General features: G+C 41.1%; 3 protein-coding genes across 9 annotated transcripts in view; 2 read left to right on the top strand and 1 right to left on the bottom strand.

Annotated features, from left to right (window-relative positions):
• The window catches only part of med17 (mediator complex subunit 17), a 167,454-nt gene that overhangs the window by 92,753 nt on the left and 61,591 nt on the right, over window positions 1-13,110 (top strand). The window lies entirely within an intron of this gene.
• hspa13 (heat shock protein 70 family, member 13) lies at window positions 134-7,335 on the top strand. The gene is made up of 5 exons (XM_080428526.1): window positions 134-256; window positions 1,181-1,521; window positions 2,827-3,040; window positions 3,833-4,000; window positions 4,760-7,335. The coding sequence occupies exons 1-5, from the start codon at window positions 232-234 to the stop codon at window positions 5,338-5,340; spliced, it is 1,329 nt and encodes a 442-aa protein (XP_080284652.1). The 5' UTR covers window positions 134-231; the 3' UTR covers window positions 5,341-7,335.
• Window positions 8,747-13,110, bottom strand: part of LOC308085066 (glycerophosphodiester phosphodiesterase domain-containing protein 5-like) — a 116,254-nt gene continuing 111,890 nt past the window's right edge. For 2 of the 7 annotated variants that reach the window (XM_080428107.1, XM_080428105.1), the window contains exons 16-17: window positions 11,330-11,724; window positions 8,747-10,314 (exon numbers count right to left, since the gene is read on the bottom strand). In XM_080428107.1, the coding sequence (XP_080284233.1) occupies window positions 11,393-11,724 (332 nt within the window). In that variant the 3' untranslated portion in view covers window positions 8,747-10,314; window positions 11,330-11,392. Of the gene's footprint in view, window positions 11,887-13,110 lie in introns of all 7 variants that reach the window. The other 5 variants (XM_080428108.1, XM_080428109.1, XM_080428106.1 and 2 more) reach the window with 5 other exon arrangements.

Below are 13,110 nucleotides of genomic sequence, written 5' to 3'. Positions count from 1 at the left end.
TGTAGTGTTTATTCACTGGATTGCGTATTCGACCTGCGTCACGGTGACGTCTCTATTGAACTACATTACCCAGAAACCCCCGGTTCGCGAGACAATGTTGACGTGTAGCTCGTTGGTATATCCTGAGAAGTGAACCAACCAGGCAGTACATCGTATACAGATCATCATCATACTGAGCTGATAAAACGCTACTTTTACAGGTTGGACGTTTTTAAGACATTGTACACGATCATGTCTGGAGAAGTGTCTATGATCGGTAAGTAAGATGACAGATCGCTATTCTAATTCGCCGGGTGCAGTCAGTTATAAATATGAACTAAAGCTATAATGGCTAACGGTACAATACATACTGTAGGGTAACTTGGTTTGATGCACCTGTACCTGTGTGTATGTGGTCCATGACTGATGACTGACAGATGACACATGATCATCTCCGTCTGATTTCCTTACAGCTAAGCTTCGTTCCTTACATGGATGTATTTAATAAACAATAGACTTACTTGCTCCTCCAAGGGAGCTATTGCTCTCTTGGCGTTGCTTGTTAGTTACCATATGGTAACCTCAACCTGTGGGTCGGGACCAGGACCCCCCCCCCCCGTCCCCCACAGGGGTGTTCCCACATGTTTTTTTTTGGGGGGGGGGGTCCCCCAGATGACAATTGAAGGATAAAGATATATAATTGTTAAAGAAATTAAATGAAAAAAAGACCATTACTGCATCAAAAGTAATCAACAAGCTATACTATAAAAACTGGTCAAACATTGGCCAAATTGTCAAATTATATAAGAAAGAGGCAATAATGTAGATCTGATATTTTCTATCTGCTATTAGATCTGCTATTGTAATGTAATGCCTCAACTCCTAATTTCCAAGTGCTTATCAGGGTGAGGGGGTCCGCAGTTCAAATATGATTTTATTTTGTTGGGGGGGGGGGGGGGGGTCACGACCTGAAAAGGTTGAGAACCAATGCCATTAGACCATAAAGCTTGCTACCTGCTGGGTCTGCTGAGCGAGCTGGACACCGGGGGTTCGATTCCAGCTCGGAGCGCGAAACGTTACATTGGTGTCAGAAGTGGGATGAAAAACGTGCGAAACGTTAACACTATTATACATTACAACACGGATCAAAGAAATCCTGTTACTTAGCTTTTCCCCCTCTTTTGTTTTACCACGCCACTAGGTTCGGTCATCCTGGCCTTGTTCCTGGCTGGATATCTGGGCCAGCAGTACCTGCCTCCTCCGACACCCAAAGTGATCGGCCTGGACCTGGGCACCACGTTCTGCTCTGTGGGCGTGTTCCACCCGGGCAGCGGGGAGGTGGAGGTGATAGGAGACGCAGAGGGCAGGAAGAGCATCCCCAGCACCGTCTCCTTCACCGTCAGCGAGGTGCTGGCCGGCCACGAAGCCCAGGACCTGGCGGACAGCAACCATCAGAACACCATCTACGATGCCAAGAGGTTCATCGGGAAGATATTCGAACCCGAGCTTCTCGAGGAGGAGAGCGCCCGGTACCCGTTCAAGGTACAGTAAGGACATCTTGGATAGTGCTGATAAGATTTACATAAATAAACCTATGCATATTGCTGTCTATTTATGACAAGACACTTAAAGGGATAGTTCACCCCCAAAAATATTTTTTTTCCTATCGATTAGTCACCCCATGGAGACTTGAATTCATGGATATTTTTATGTTTTTGCCAATTATTTGATGACCGGCAGCGGTTCCGGTAGGAGACACAAAGAGTCTCCTTTGGCCACTGGTCATCAAATTATTGGCTTATGAATGCGACAAAAACATAAGAATATCCATGAATTCAAGTCTCCACGGGGTGACTAGAATCCATAGGAAAAAAAGTCATTTTGGGGTGAACCAACCCTTTAACATGTAACCAACAGCAACTAGCAACATGTAACCAACTAGCAATGATGGGTCATATGGGACAGACCAACTTCAAACTCGGCGTTCACGCGCATCGGCGAGGACTCGAGGGAGTGTGGTGCATGGTGTCGAGTCGTTCGGATAGGCGATTGTCCAGTCTCTCTCTCTCTTGATGTGGGGAGGTGGTCGGATCAGCAGATTTCCCAAAAATATCGAATGAACTGCAAATCCCCTTGTATGGAGAACATCAATATTATGTCATAGATTGGCCTAGACTCCATATGTGGGCATGCTAGACATGAAACTCCATATTTGGGCATAAAAGGGACGCAGACAGACACAGAAATCTCCAAAGATTGTGGCAACCCAGGGGTAGGAGAGGTGAGATTCACAAGATCCAGTGTGACAGAAAGTGTGTTGCCTGTTAGCTGTCTGGCTAACCAGATGTTTGGGAGCTGGTGAGTTAAGTACTCAGCTGGCTGATTGTCGGATGGGCTGCAGGTGTGACCATAGCCAGCTACCTATTGGCTGCAAAACCTGGACATGATAGTATACTCCCTCTATCACGTCTCCCAGTCTGGGCTTGGCGAGAGCACAGATCGGTGAACCAATGGAGATTTGAACCCGCCCCTTTAGACCAGATATCAGACGCGCTAGGGCAGCCTAGGGCTTGACTGACATCTGAGGCTGGGCTTCCCCTGGTGTGCCACAATATGGGTATAAAAGGGGACACAGGCAACGGGTTCTCTGACAACACATATGACGGGTATTGCATAATAACCAGGTGGGGCATTCATTTCCAACTTGCTTTCATCGTTCCCAACGGGCACCGGTCTAGTTGTATTAACGACGATAAGCTCACCAATTTTGCACCTCTAATGGACAGCTTGGGTTATCCTCTTTCTCTCATCATATCTCTCTACCTTTTGTTTTTCTTTCTCTCTCAGGTGATAAACAACAATGGCAGTGCTGAGTTTGTGATCTCCACCAACAGTACCTTCACAGTGAGCCCAGAGTTCATTGGCTCCAGGCTGCTGTTGAGACTGAAGAAGATGGCAGAGAGACAGCTGGGTGTGCCCATCCAGAGGGCAGTCATCTCAGTGCCAGCAGAGTTTGACGAGAGGCAGAGGAACTACACTATCAGGGCTGCCAATCTCGCTGGTCAGTAGTCCATGTTAATAGATTGTTAATTATGGGGAGATGTGTTGTACAGCGTTCTTCCGGTTATTATATTAGAGTTTGCACACCGATGAAGAGCAGAAGACAAGACAAGTACAAAGTGTAGCTGCTTACCAAACAAGGTGTTCAAATTAATGGTGACGCTGAACACAAATCACGATTCTGGATTATTTTCAATTCAAGGTGCAGACCTAGTAGTATCCACTGCCTACGTTTTAAGAGTAATGGCAAAATAATCTCAAGTTATAGAGTTGGAGATGGTGAAGTTATCAAATTATCAAATTAATTAAGATTATTTTCATTTCCACTCTTGCAGCATGTATATTATTTTAATTGTTTTAACCCATTTAGACCTGGAAAGTATCTGTATCATTTTAGATTTCTTTGGCTATTCAAAAATAGCAGATATACAAGCTCATAGCGCGGCACTACAAGCTTGTAAATCTGCAATTTTTAAAGCGAACATTTGTAAAATATTTTGTTCCAGGGACCCCCAGAAGAAAAGATTTGAGTTAAAAATGTTGTTTTAATACAAAAACATATGTATTCAAAGATTTGCACAAATGTTGAAGATTTTTTCAAAAGTAGCAGATCTACAAGCTCATAGCCACGCTACAAGCTTGTATATCTGCTATTTTTGAATAGCCAAAAGTATAAAATAATAGTTATAGCTAAAAATCTAAAATGACACAATATGCGTTCCCGGCCTTAATGGGTTAATATACTAATACTAATGTATTGCTTTGATGATAATTGTTTCTCACCCACCACCAGGCTTGGAGATCTTACGTGTTATCAACGAGCCCACAGCCGCCGCGATGGCCTATGGCCTCCACAAGGTGGACGTGTTCAACGTGCTGGTGGTAGACCTGGGAGGAGGAACTCTGGACGTTTCTCTGCTCAACAAACAGGGAGGCATGTTCCTCACCAGGGCCATGGCAGGTGGGTCTTCTCACTTTTTTCAAGGAGTTTATGGGGTGAAAAATAGTAGGATAGGATCAGCGTGTTGTAAATGGAGCCGCACCTTCCTTTTCATGCCTCAATTTGATCAAAGGCTCACAAATCCTTCAGATTGTTGGCTGAGGTTAATTGATTTGTGTGGTTAGCATTCTGGTTGAAATTCAGTCTATTCATGAACAGGATAGCTTGTAACCCCTGTTTCAAGTTTAAAGGTAGGGTAAGTGATTGTCAATGGTCAAAATAAGTGTTGAATAGCTCTATATTCTGATAGTAACAGGAGTCTACATGTCTCTCCAGCTCTTTATTAAACAGAAAATGTATGTTCAGGTCAGGATACCAATTGTATCCAATCAGGATAGAGAACTGGATCAGGATACAGATTAAACAAGTGAAATTGGAAGTGGTGACACAAATAAATGAGCTGAACAAATTGGAACTGGAACACTGTAAACATTAAGCTGATTAATGGGTACTCTCCCCTGATTGGCTGAAATGTTGTCACCTACCTGAAAATGTATTTTATTTTTATTAAAGAGCTGGAGAGACATGGATACTCCTGTTACTGAACAACCACTCTATAGCAATGATTACTATCAGGATATAGTGCTTTAACCTTTTTATACAAAACTTTTTGTTTTAACCAAAAAATATCACTTACCCTACCTTTTAATTTCTAAGTTTGACCCATTATATAACATAATTAACTAATCACAACTCGATTGGCTTGTGTTTGTCCTATAGGTAACAACAAGCTAGGTGGCCAAGACTTCAGCCAAAGGTTACTTCAGTACGCCATGGAGCGAGTTCGACAAGAATTTGGCGTTGCGCCCGTTCTCAAAGAGGATATCCATCGCCTCCGGCAGGCCGTGGAAGCGGCTAAGCTCAACCTTACCCTTAAAACAAGCGTCAACATCCGGGTGCCCCTACATTTGTACCCCGCTGAGAGCAGTGGAGCGCCACAAGGGTCCGTTCCGGAGACCACGGTCTTTCAAACGGAAATTACTCGCGATCTGTTTGAGGAGCTCAACAAAGACCTCTTCCAAAAGATTCTGGCCCCTATCGAGACCGTTTTAACGGAGGGCCGCTTGGAGAAGGAGGAGGTGGATGAGATCGTTCTGGTCGGTGGGTCAACGAGGATCCCGCGGATCAGGAGGCTCATCAGCGAGTACTTTGGGAAGGAGCCCAACACGTCCGTAGACCCCGACCTGGCTGTGGTCACAGGGGTGGCCATCCAGGCTGGCATCATGGGAGGCTCCTGGCCTTTACAAGTCAGTGCCATAGAAATCCCCAATAGGCACCTGCGCAAGACAAACTTGAATTGATATCTAACTCGGAGCTATGGACACCATTAGAGACTTGACATACATCTCAATGACTTGACTGCACCTTGCTTCTCTGACATGTGCTTAGTTTAACTCATTGACTGCCAGAGTTAAAACATCGTCTACCGTCCCCTTGCCAGCGAAAAGGGTGATTTTACTGTACCTTTTGAAAAATCATGGAATATTCTCTGTGACCGCCGTCCTCATGGAGATCAGCTCATTACACCCACGGGGGTCCGGTACAATCGGGAAGTCAGAAGTCGTTGTTGGCAGTGAATGAGTTAAGGTTAAAATAAATATGCAACTAGTGCAAGTCAGGATGAGACTCATATTTGTTTTAACACGCTGGAGTCATCCACTCCAGTTATCACCAGACATCCACTGGAGACAGGCTTGGCATACTGTTATCTCATTTCTTATTGACTAAAGTCAGAAGCGATACAAAAAATATTATTTCTGTTGTGATCCCGATGGAGAGAAATTATTTGATGTTTTTATCGACCAATAATGGTTTGAAAAGCGCAAGATTATATCCAAAAGTGGGTAGTGTGCCCAATTTTGGTTTACATTGTAAACGACAGATTCATAAGGCGACAGATTCATTGTTGTAGCATATAAATTCCGCATAAACATTTCACTGTAATAATGGATTATTATAAAGAAGAGAAGCCACACACAAAAAAAAGACCCAATGCCATCATGCGTTACGATTACATTCGACTGAATGATGGTGTTCAATTCAGGGAACAACTGTTATTACTCTTTTTTTTTTACTGTGACCCGCTTGTACATGTTCAGCTATTTATTTATTTATTTATGTGTGTGTGTGTGTGTGTGTGTGTGTGCCTTACTGTATGTCTGTATTCCGTTTTTAACATCTCTCTACCAGAGGTTGACACACAATGGTGCCCGTGCCTTTTCAGAGTGCTGTTTAGCTACTGTTAAACTCCACAAAGAAACTCATCCCACTTTAAGGTAGTGAAGATCCTCAAAGCATGCACAGAGCACAATGCTTACCTCATCTACATTAGTTTGTGCTGAGATCTCAGCTTGCCTTTTTGCACTTTGAAGATCCTTGTGATTTGTTAAAATAACATTCTTGTGCAATAATGTAACGTTTCTTTTTCCATCAGTTATTTCCATTTTAAGGTGTGCAAAGTTAAATCCTCTGTGTAAAATTGGACTCAAATGGACCAGAAAAAAATGACAAGTGTTAATTTAACTGAGTGTAAAGATTGAGGCAGTTACATACTGTTGAATTAACACAGTGATGATTGTACTGTGTGTTTTTGATAATTTGGCTAAACCTAATGCAGTGCCAAAAAAGACCAAATCATTTACTTAACGGTGCCTGGTGGTGAATGTTGTGGAGAGAATAATGTCATGTCCTTTGGCAGGTGGTATATTAAGCTGTGGTGGAAAAAGTACTCAAATTGTTTACTTAAGTAAAAGTATCAATACTGCAATGTAGAAATACTCTGTTACAAGTAAAAGTCCGGAATTCAAAATGTACTTGAGTAAAAGTGCAAAAGTATTGGCATCAAAATGTACTTAAAGTACAACAAGTAAAAGTGCTAGTTATGCAGAATGTCCCATCTAAAATGTCTAAAAGGCTTTTGAAAATAGCCAAAGTTCCACTCTGTGAAAGTGTAATCAATTGCCTACTATTCCTGCAAGTATTTTCCAGAATGTTTGTAAGTCCTTTTGTTTGTTTGTTGTTGTGCATATTTCAAGTTCAAATCCAACCACACACAAATGTAAATGTTAGGCTATGCTATGCTGTATGCCTTGAATACTGCAGTAATTGTGCACCAATCCCATTGGAAATGGGGAAATAAGGCCTTTGTCTTAAGCTGGCCTATGTGAAATTAGGATCTATTTTTATAGTGCAAGTTTCACTTACTGTCATTAAACCAGTCTTGCAACTTTACAATGATAAGGAAGTTGAACTGCTTAAGACTTGCTTTCAAGATATTAAAATGTCATTCCTCATTCCATTTGTGTTTGTCTTAGTATGATACAGTACATCTGTTCAAGCACATAGTCAGGATTGTGTCATTAGGCCTTTAGGTCTGACAAAATAGGTCAGTTTTATCGATTGTCAAGCCTTTACTCTAGAGCTGAGGTTTTCTGTGCCAGGTGCCCTCCTTTTGAGGTCATAACCAGTGTTGGGGAAGCTACTTTGAAAGCGTAGCTTGTAAAACTACAAGTAGTTCACCATGGCAGTAGCTTGATTAAGCTACCTTTCTACCCCTGGAGGAATGTAGCTTGTAAAGCTACAGCTACATAGAAAAAGTATCTCAGCTACTTTTTTTCCCCCCCAGCGTTAAATTGAGAATGTACATGAAACAAAATATAATATCCTACAAAAAAGTCACTTGCCAGCAGAAATATGCCTCTCAACTTTTTATTTAAGCCCAGAGTTTTATTTAAAAAAGGTTGACATTTTCTTTAGCAAACATCTGTGTTCCTAAAGATGACCGCTCATCAACCCTTGGGCTTGTGATGGACATTTTCCTCAAACTGTAATATATACATATTCAAAGATTTGCACACATTTTCATGATTTTTCAAAAATAGCAGAAATCTAAAGTGACACAGATGCTTTCCCTGATTGAATGGGTTAATCAAATGTCATTGGCTGTAGGAGTCGTGTTTTTCTTCTTTTTTAAAAATTTTAAACTTTTTTAAAGAATACCACAGAAGCCCAAATGCTTATGTAGGACAAGTGGACACGATAGCAGCATTACTGACATACTGTTCATCTGATCAAGTCAAGGTCATTCCTTATTCTTCAGTGCAGTTGTAGGAAAAGTGAAAACATTGATAAATAGCTCTTTGAAAGCATGGTGTTGGTGGTAAGACTTTCATATCCCCATAGGCTCTCCCTAGCATTGGTAACCTATGGAAAAAGGAGTCTGGTAGTTTCTCAGAGACAATCAATAACTTAATTCATGGTCAGTAGGGAAGACTTCTAAATGTATTGAATATATACTTTTTTTTAAAGCAAACATTTGTAACTGAAATCTTTGCTTCTGGGGGATTCTACAAATGTACACAAAATGATACAAAATTATATGTATTTGGCCGCGGACCCCCATCTCAAAATCTGTTGTTCCAGGGACCCCCCAGATGCAAATATTTGAGTTAAAAAAGTTCGCTTTAAAAAAGATATATATATTCAAAGATTTGCATAAATCTTCACGATCTTTCAAAAAATAGCAGATCTACAAGCTCATAGCGCGGCACTCGGTACCACACTGTGAGCTTGTATATCTGCTATTTTTGAATAGCCAAAGAAATCTAAAAATCACACCGATTCTTTCCCGGTCTAAATGGGTTTAGAGAATGCTTCAATAATTATTAATAGGTTATATGCCTCCAAAGTCAAAAACAAAACATCAGATGTATCAGAAGAATCTTTAATGTTTCATTCTGAGGCACAATAATACCTAAATAAAGTATATGAACACAAAAGGCAATCCATTCCATCACCCTGTGCAGCCCATTGTAGTACACGTAGCTTCCCTTCAACAGCTTATAGCCTTATATTCACATTAAAAGCTCCCAGCATCATCATCAGTCTATTAGCATTCATTTACACTGTCAATCAACAAGATGCATTTTGTCTCTCAACACAATACTAAAAGTTCAGTAATTCAGAAGTTGTAAAGCAAAGGTACTGAAAGAACTCGACTTCTGTAATGTCAAGACTATTGCTTATATTATTATGCATCGTGGTCACATTATTCAAATGTAGTTCATAGCTGGCTCTCAATATTCTTGCACATTATATTACCTTTTATGTACAGTAATACACTCAACTTAAAACAACAACCCTATCAGTTTACGCACAATACACTGTACACATCCTTAAAAAAAAAAAAATAATGAACCAAAGGACATACATTTTCATGGTAGTTTGAGGTTTCGCCCCCGGAGCACAGCTCACAATCACTCGATATGATCACTTTAACTTACATGCAGAGATTGAAAAGAATAGGAGGGAGCAGAATTAATTTAATGTATATTAAAAAATAATTATCTTACATCTTGGAAATGTTTCACTCAGAAGAAGGCAGAGCCTCTGTAAACAGCTTGTTTGTATTTTTTTTTTTTTTTTTTTTTTACATTTAAATATAAATATTAAAGTAGTATGAACCACAGCACACTGGAGTGCCAGCGGAAGGCAGGAGCAATATCAGGTACACGTGTCCATGCCAAAACCATTTATCTTTTTTTCATTACAGTTTCCATCTGCTGATAAGAGTCAATTACAGTGCTTGAAAATAAAGTGACCGCTTTCGGAAAACAAGCTTAAAAAAAAGAAAAAAATGAGCCTAGCAAGCAGAATGAGGCTTATAGCAGGTAACTTGAAATCCTGAACATTTAGATAAGGGAAAGGAGACCACAGATTTGGCTAATCATTTTCATGAATAAAAAGTGCTTGTAGTCCCACATTTTATCTATCTATCTGTGTGTGTGTGTGTGTGTGTGTGTGTGTGTGTGTGTGTGTGTGTGTGTGTGTGTGTGTGTGTGTGTGTGTGTGTGTGTGTGTGTGTATATATATCTGTTCTGCATATGCATATGCATGTGCATATGCATATATATATTATATATATACACGACAAGCAAAAAAGGTATTTACAGAATATACAAAAAAAAAGCAATTGGGCGGTAACAATACAGCAACCTCTTGATCATAAGCAGTGGGAGAAGAAGTAGAAGAGAACACACTTCACACTATATGGATGAAAAGGGTGACAAAAACAAAAAAAATAAAGCATCTGAACATAATGCAACCCCTTTTCAACGTTAATCTTTTACATTTCCAGCATGCTGGTGGAGAGTCTTACAGTAGATTCACACAGGGTTTATGGTCAGTTGGTCAGTGGCTGACGGCCTGGTTGGTGTAGTAGTCAAAGCCATTCTCTGTGTACAGCTCCTCAGGGCTGGCCAAACCATTGCTCACCTCTGGAGGGCGCCACAGGGCAAGGAAGAAAAAAGAAAAAAGTCACTGTGATATAATTTGGCATTGCTCTCTTATTAAGTATGTATATCAACATAACTATGCCACTCTTGGAAAAAAAACGTTTATCACTGCATTTCAAACCACACCAGCATACTGTACTGTACATGAAATGTCCTGTCACCCCTTTTCCTGTAAGACTCTTTCAAGTATATGAGTAATGGAAAACATAACAAAAAACACTGAGACCAAAGACTTTCAAAAGACTTCAGATTCATGAATGAATGAACTAAATACATTAGTAGTTCAGGTAGTTACAGTAGAGGCTGGATAGAACAGATAGATAGAAAGACATAGAAAGATTGGTCAAAAAACGAAAACAAAACAGCAGTGGTGGAAAAAGTACTCAAATTCTTTACTACCCGGTAAAGAGGAAATGCCTTGTTTGGGCATTTTCTGCTGAGAGCAGTTTTTTTGGGAGGCGATAATTACCTCACCTGTGTACACGCTCAGGTGAGTTTCAGTGATGTCATCAGAATCACTGATGGCAGAAGACTGGTGTAGTTAGGAATTATGCCATGGTACACCGAAGGTATACCAGTCTTCTGATGATATACCCTAGAGTGTACCGCCACCTTTAGGCCAGTGTGTCATGCTATACCCTAGAGTGCATCGCCATCTTCTGGCTAAAATAATTATTTCACTGCCTTCAGTGGACACCGCCTCCCCCCCACAGCCTTACAAAATAAACTACAAATATCTTTAATGACTTTGAAACCAATTTTTACATACAACAACTAATACTTTTTTTTTTTTTATATCATTCTAATTATGCTGGGTGGTTTATAACATATTATTCTGTGGTCTGACAAAATGTGATTACATAATACTGCTTATATGACTACTTCCTGTTTATATGCCTACTTCCTGTTTACAGGGTCTTTAAGTAAATGTACTTAGTTACTTTCCACCACTGCATGTCATGTTGTTACACTATGGCCATGGGCTTTGTAAACTCACCTTTTCACCCCCCCAGCACAAAGACAGTCTGGACATAACGGGGTGTTTCTACAGTAACGTCCCTTAGACAGGGTCTCCAGTGACAGGCTGAATGAGAGGAGGGGGGAGGAGAGGTGGGAGGGGGCAGGAGGAGGGATGGATGGAATGATGGATGGATGGATGGCTGGTCGGTTGGGTGGATGGATAGGTGGATGGATGAAGAGACGGAGGAGGAGGGGAGGAGCAGGACCAGAAAAGTGGTGTCGGGTAACGAGGGATGGAATGGGACAACGGAACGAAGGACGAGGAGTCGGCGCCCGCTGGAGGAGGAGGAGAATGGAGAGATGGTGGGATGAACAGGAGGCGGAGGATGTACGTCACATACACAGGATGGAGGAGATGAGGCAGGCTTCCTACTGGGGGTGACCTTAGTGAGGAGGAGGAGGAGGAGGAGGAGGACATTCACAGACACTCAGATGCATGCTTTGGAAAGGGCCGGGCGCTTAGCTGGGCGCCGATACTCTCTCAAAGTCATTAAGTCTATCCAACCGGCAGTCTGGCCGCTCGTTGCTGTGGTTCTATACAAATAGGTGAGGAAGAGGAGGAGGTGAGAATCATAGACATATAAAAGGTAGACACGCCTCCTCCAGGCTCTGAGGCGTCTGTATCTCGGGCGCCATTTTGGAGAGGGCAAGCTTCCTGACTACTGGCCAATCACAGCGTGTCTTTTCCGGGACTTGGCAGAATCTAGTTGTATAAAAATATAACAGGATATTTTTATACAACTAGATTGTGACAAATCCCGGAAAAGACGCGGTGATTGGCCAGTAGTCAGGAAGCTTGCCCTCTCCAAAATGGCGCCCGAGATACGGGTCACTCCAATGAACTGCAGAGGCCAATGAGGTATCTAGGTTTCTATATCTATGGTGAGAATGATGGAGCCATTTGAGTGCAGGCGCCCAACTGAACGCCAACCAGGCGCGTTAAGAAATAGCCCTTCCAAACTAATTCTCATCGTTTGGTTTAACATGGACTGGAATGCCAAACGGGTGCAGTGGTGGAGAAAGTACTCAAATGTTTTACTTATAAGTAAAAGTATCAATACCACAATGCAGAAATACTCTGTTACAAGTAGAAGTCCAGTATTCAAAATGTACTACTAAAAGTAACAAAGTATTGGCATCAAAATATTCTTAAAGTACCAAAAGTAAAAGTACTAAAATGTTTGAAAATAGCCGATGTACAATCTCACAACGCGTCGTGATGCGACGTGTTGTGAGCTTGTAGATCGGCTATTTTCAAATAGCCTAGTATAAAATAGGGCTGAAGTGGCTAATGTATGTTTTATATTATATTAATTTATACCTACAAAGTAACTAAAGTTTTCAAATAATTGTAGAGTAGTAAAAGTACAATATTTGTCTCTAAGATGTAGTGGAGTAGAAGTAAAAGTATTGAAAATTGAAAATACTCCAGTAAAGTAAAGATTCCTCAATGTTACACCACTGCAAACGGGTGAGGTTTTGCGGCATTAGCACAATGCTGTTGTCAATCAGAGTAAAGGACTGTCTACTCATTGTGGTGCTCATGACATTGTTCTATGCAGTGTACCGTACCCTGATAGTATTCAACAAGGTTAAAACAAAGGCTTAGAATTATTGGTAAGGGCTATTTCTCCACACACAATAGAACACAAGACCACACACAATGACCAAAACAAACATACAGTACATGGGTACTGAGAGGGACACATATCGTCACTGTTGGGCAGAAAACGTGTATTTAAAAAAATAAAATAAAAC

Source organism: Gymnoscopelus braueri (assembly GCF_963280865.1).
Source record: "Gymnoscopelus braueri genome assembly, chromosome: 5".
In the NCBI taxonomy this organism is placed as follows: Eukaryota; Metazoa; Chordata; class Actinopteri; order Myctophiformes; family Myctophidae; genus Gymnoscopelus; species Gymnoscopelus braueri.
This window is presented reverse-complemented; position numbering and strand designations above follow the sequence as displayed.

Coding starts and splice junctions, on each gene's coding strand:
- hspa13 (XM_080428526.1), top strand. CDS start 232: ATGTCTGGAGAAGTGTCTATGATCG. Junction 1,522..2,826: donor GCGCCCGGTACCCGTTCAAG/GTACAGTAAGGA, acceptor TTTCTCTCTCAG/GTGATAAACAACAATGGCAG. Junction 4,001..4,759: donor CCTCACCAGGGCCATGGCAG/GTGGGTCTTCTC, acceptor TTTGTCCTATAG/GTAACAACAAGCTAGGTGGC.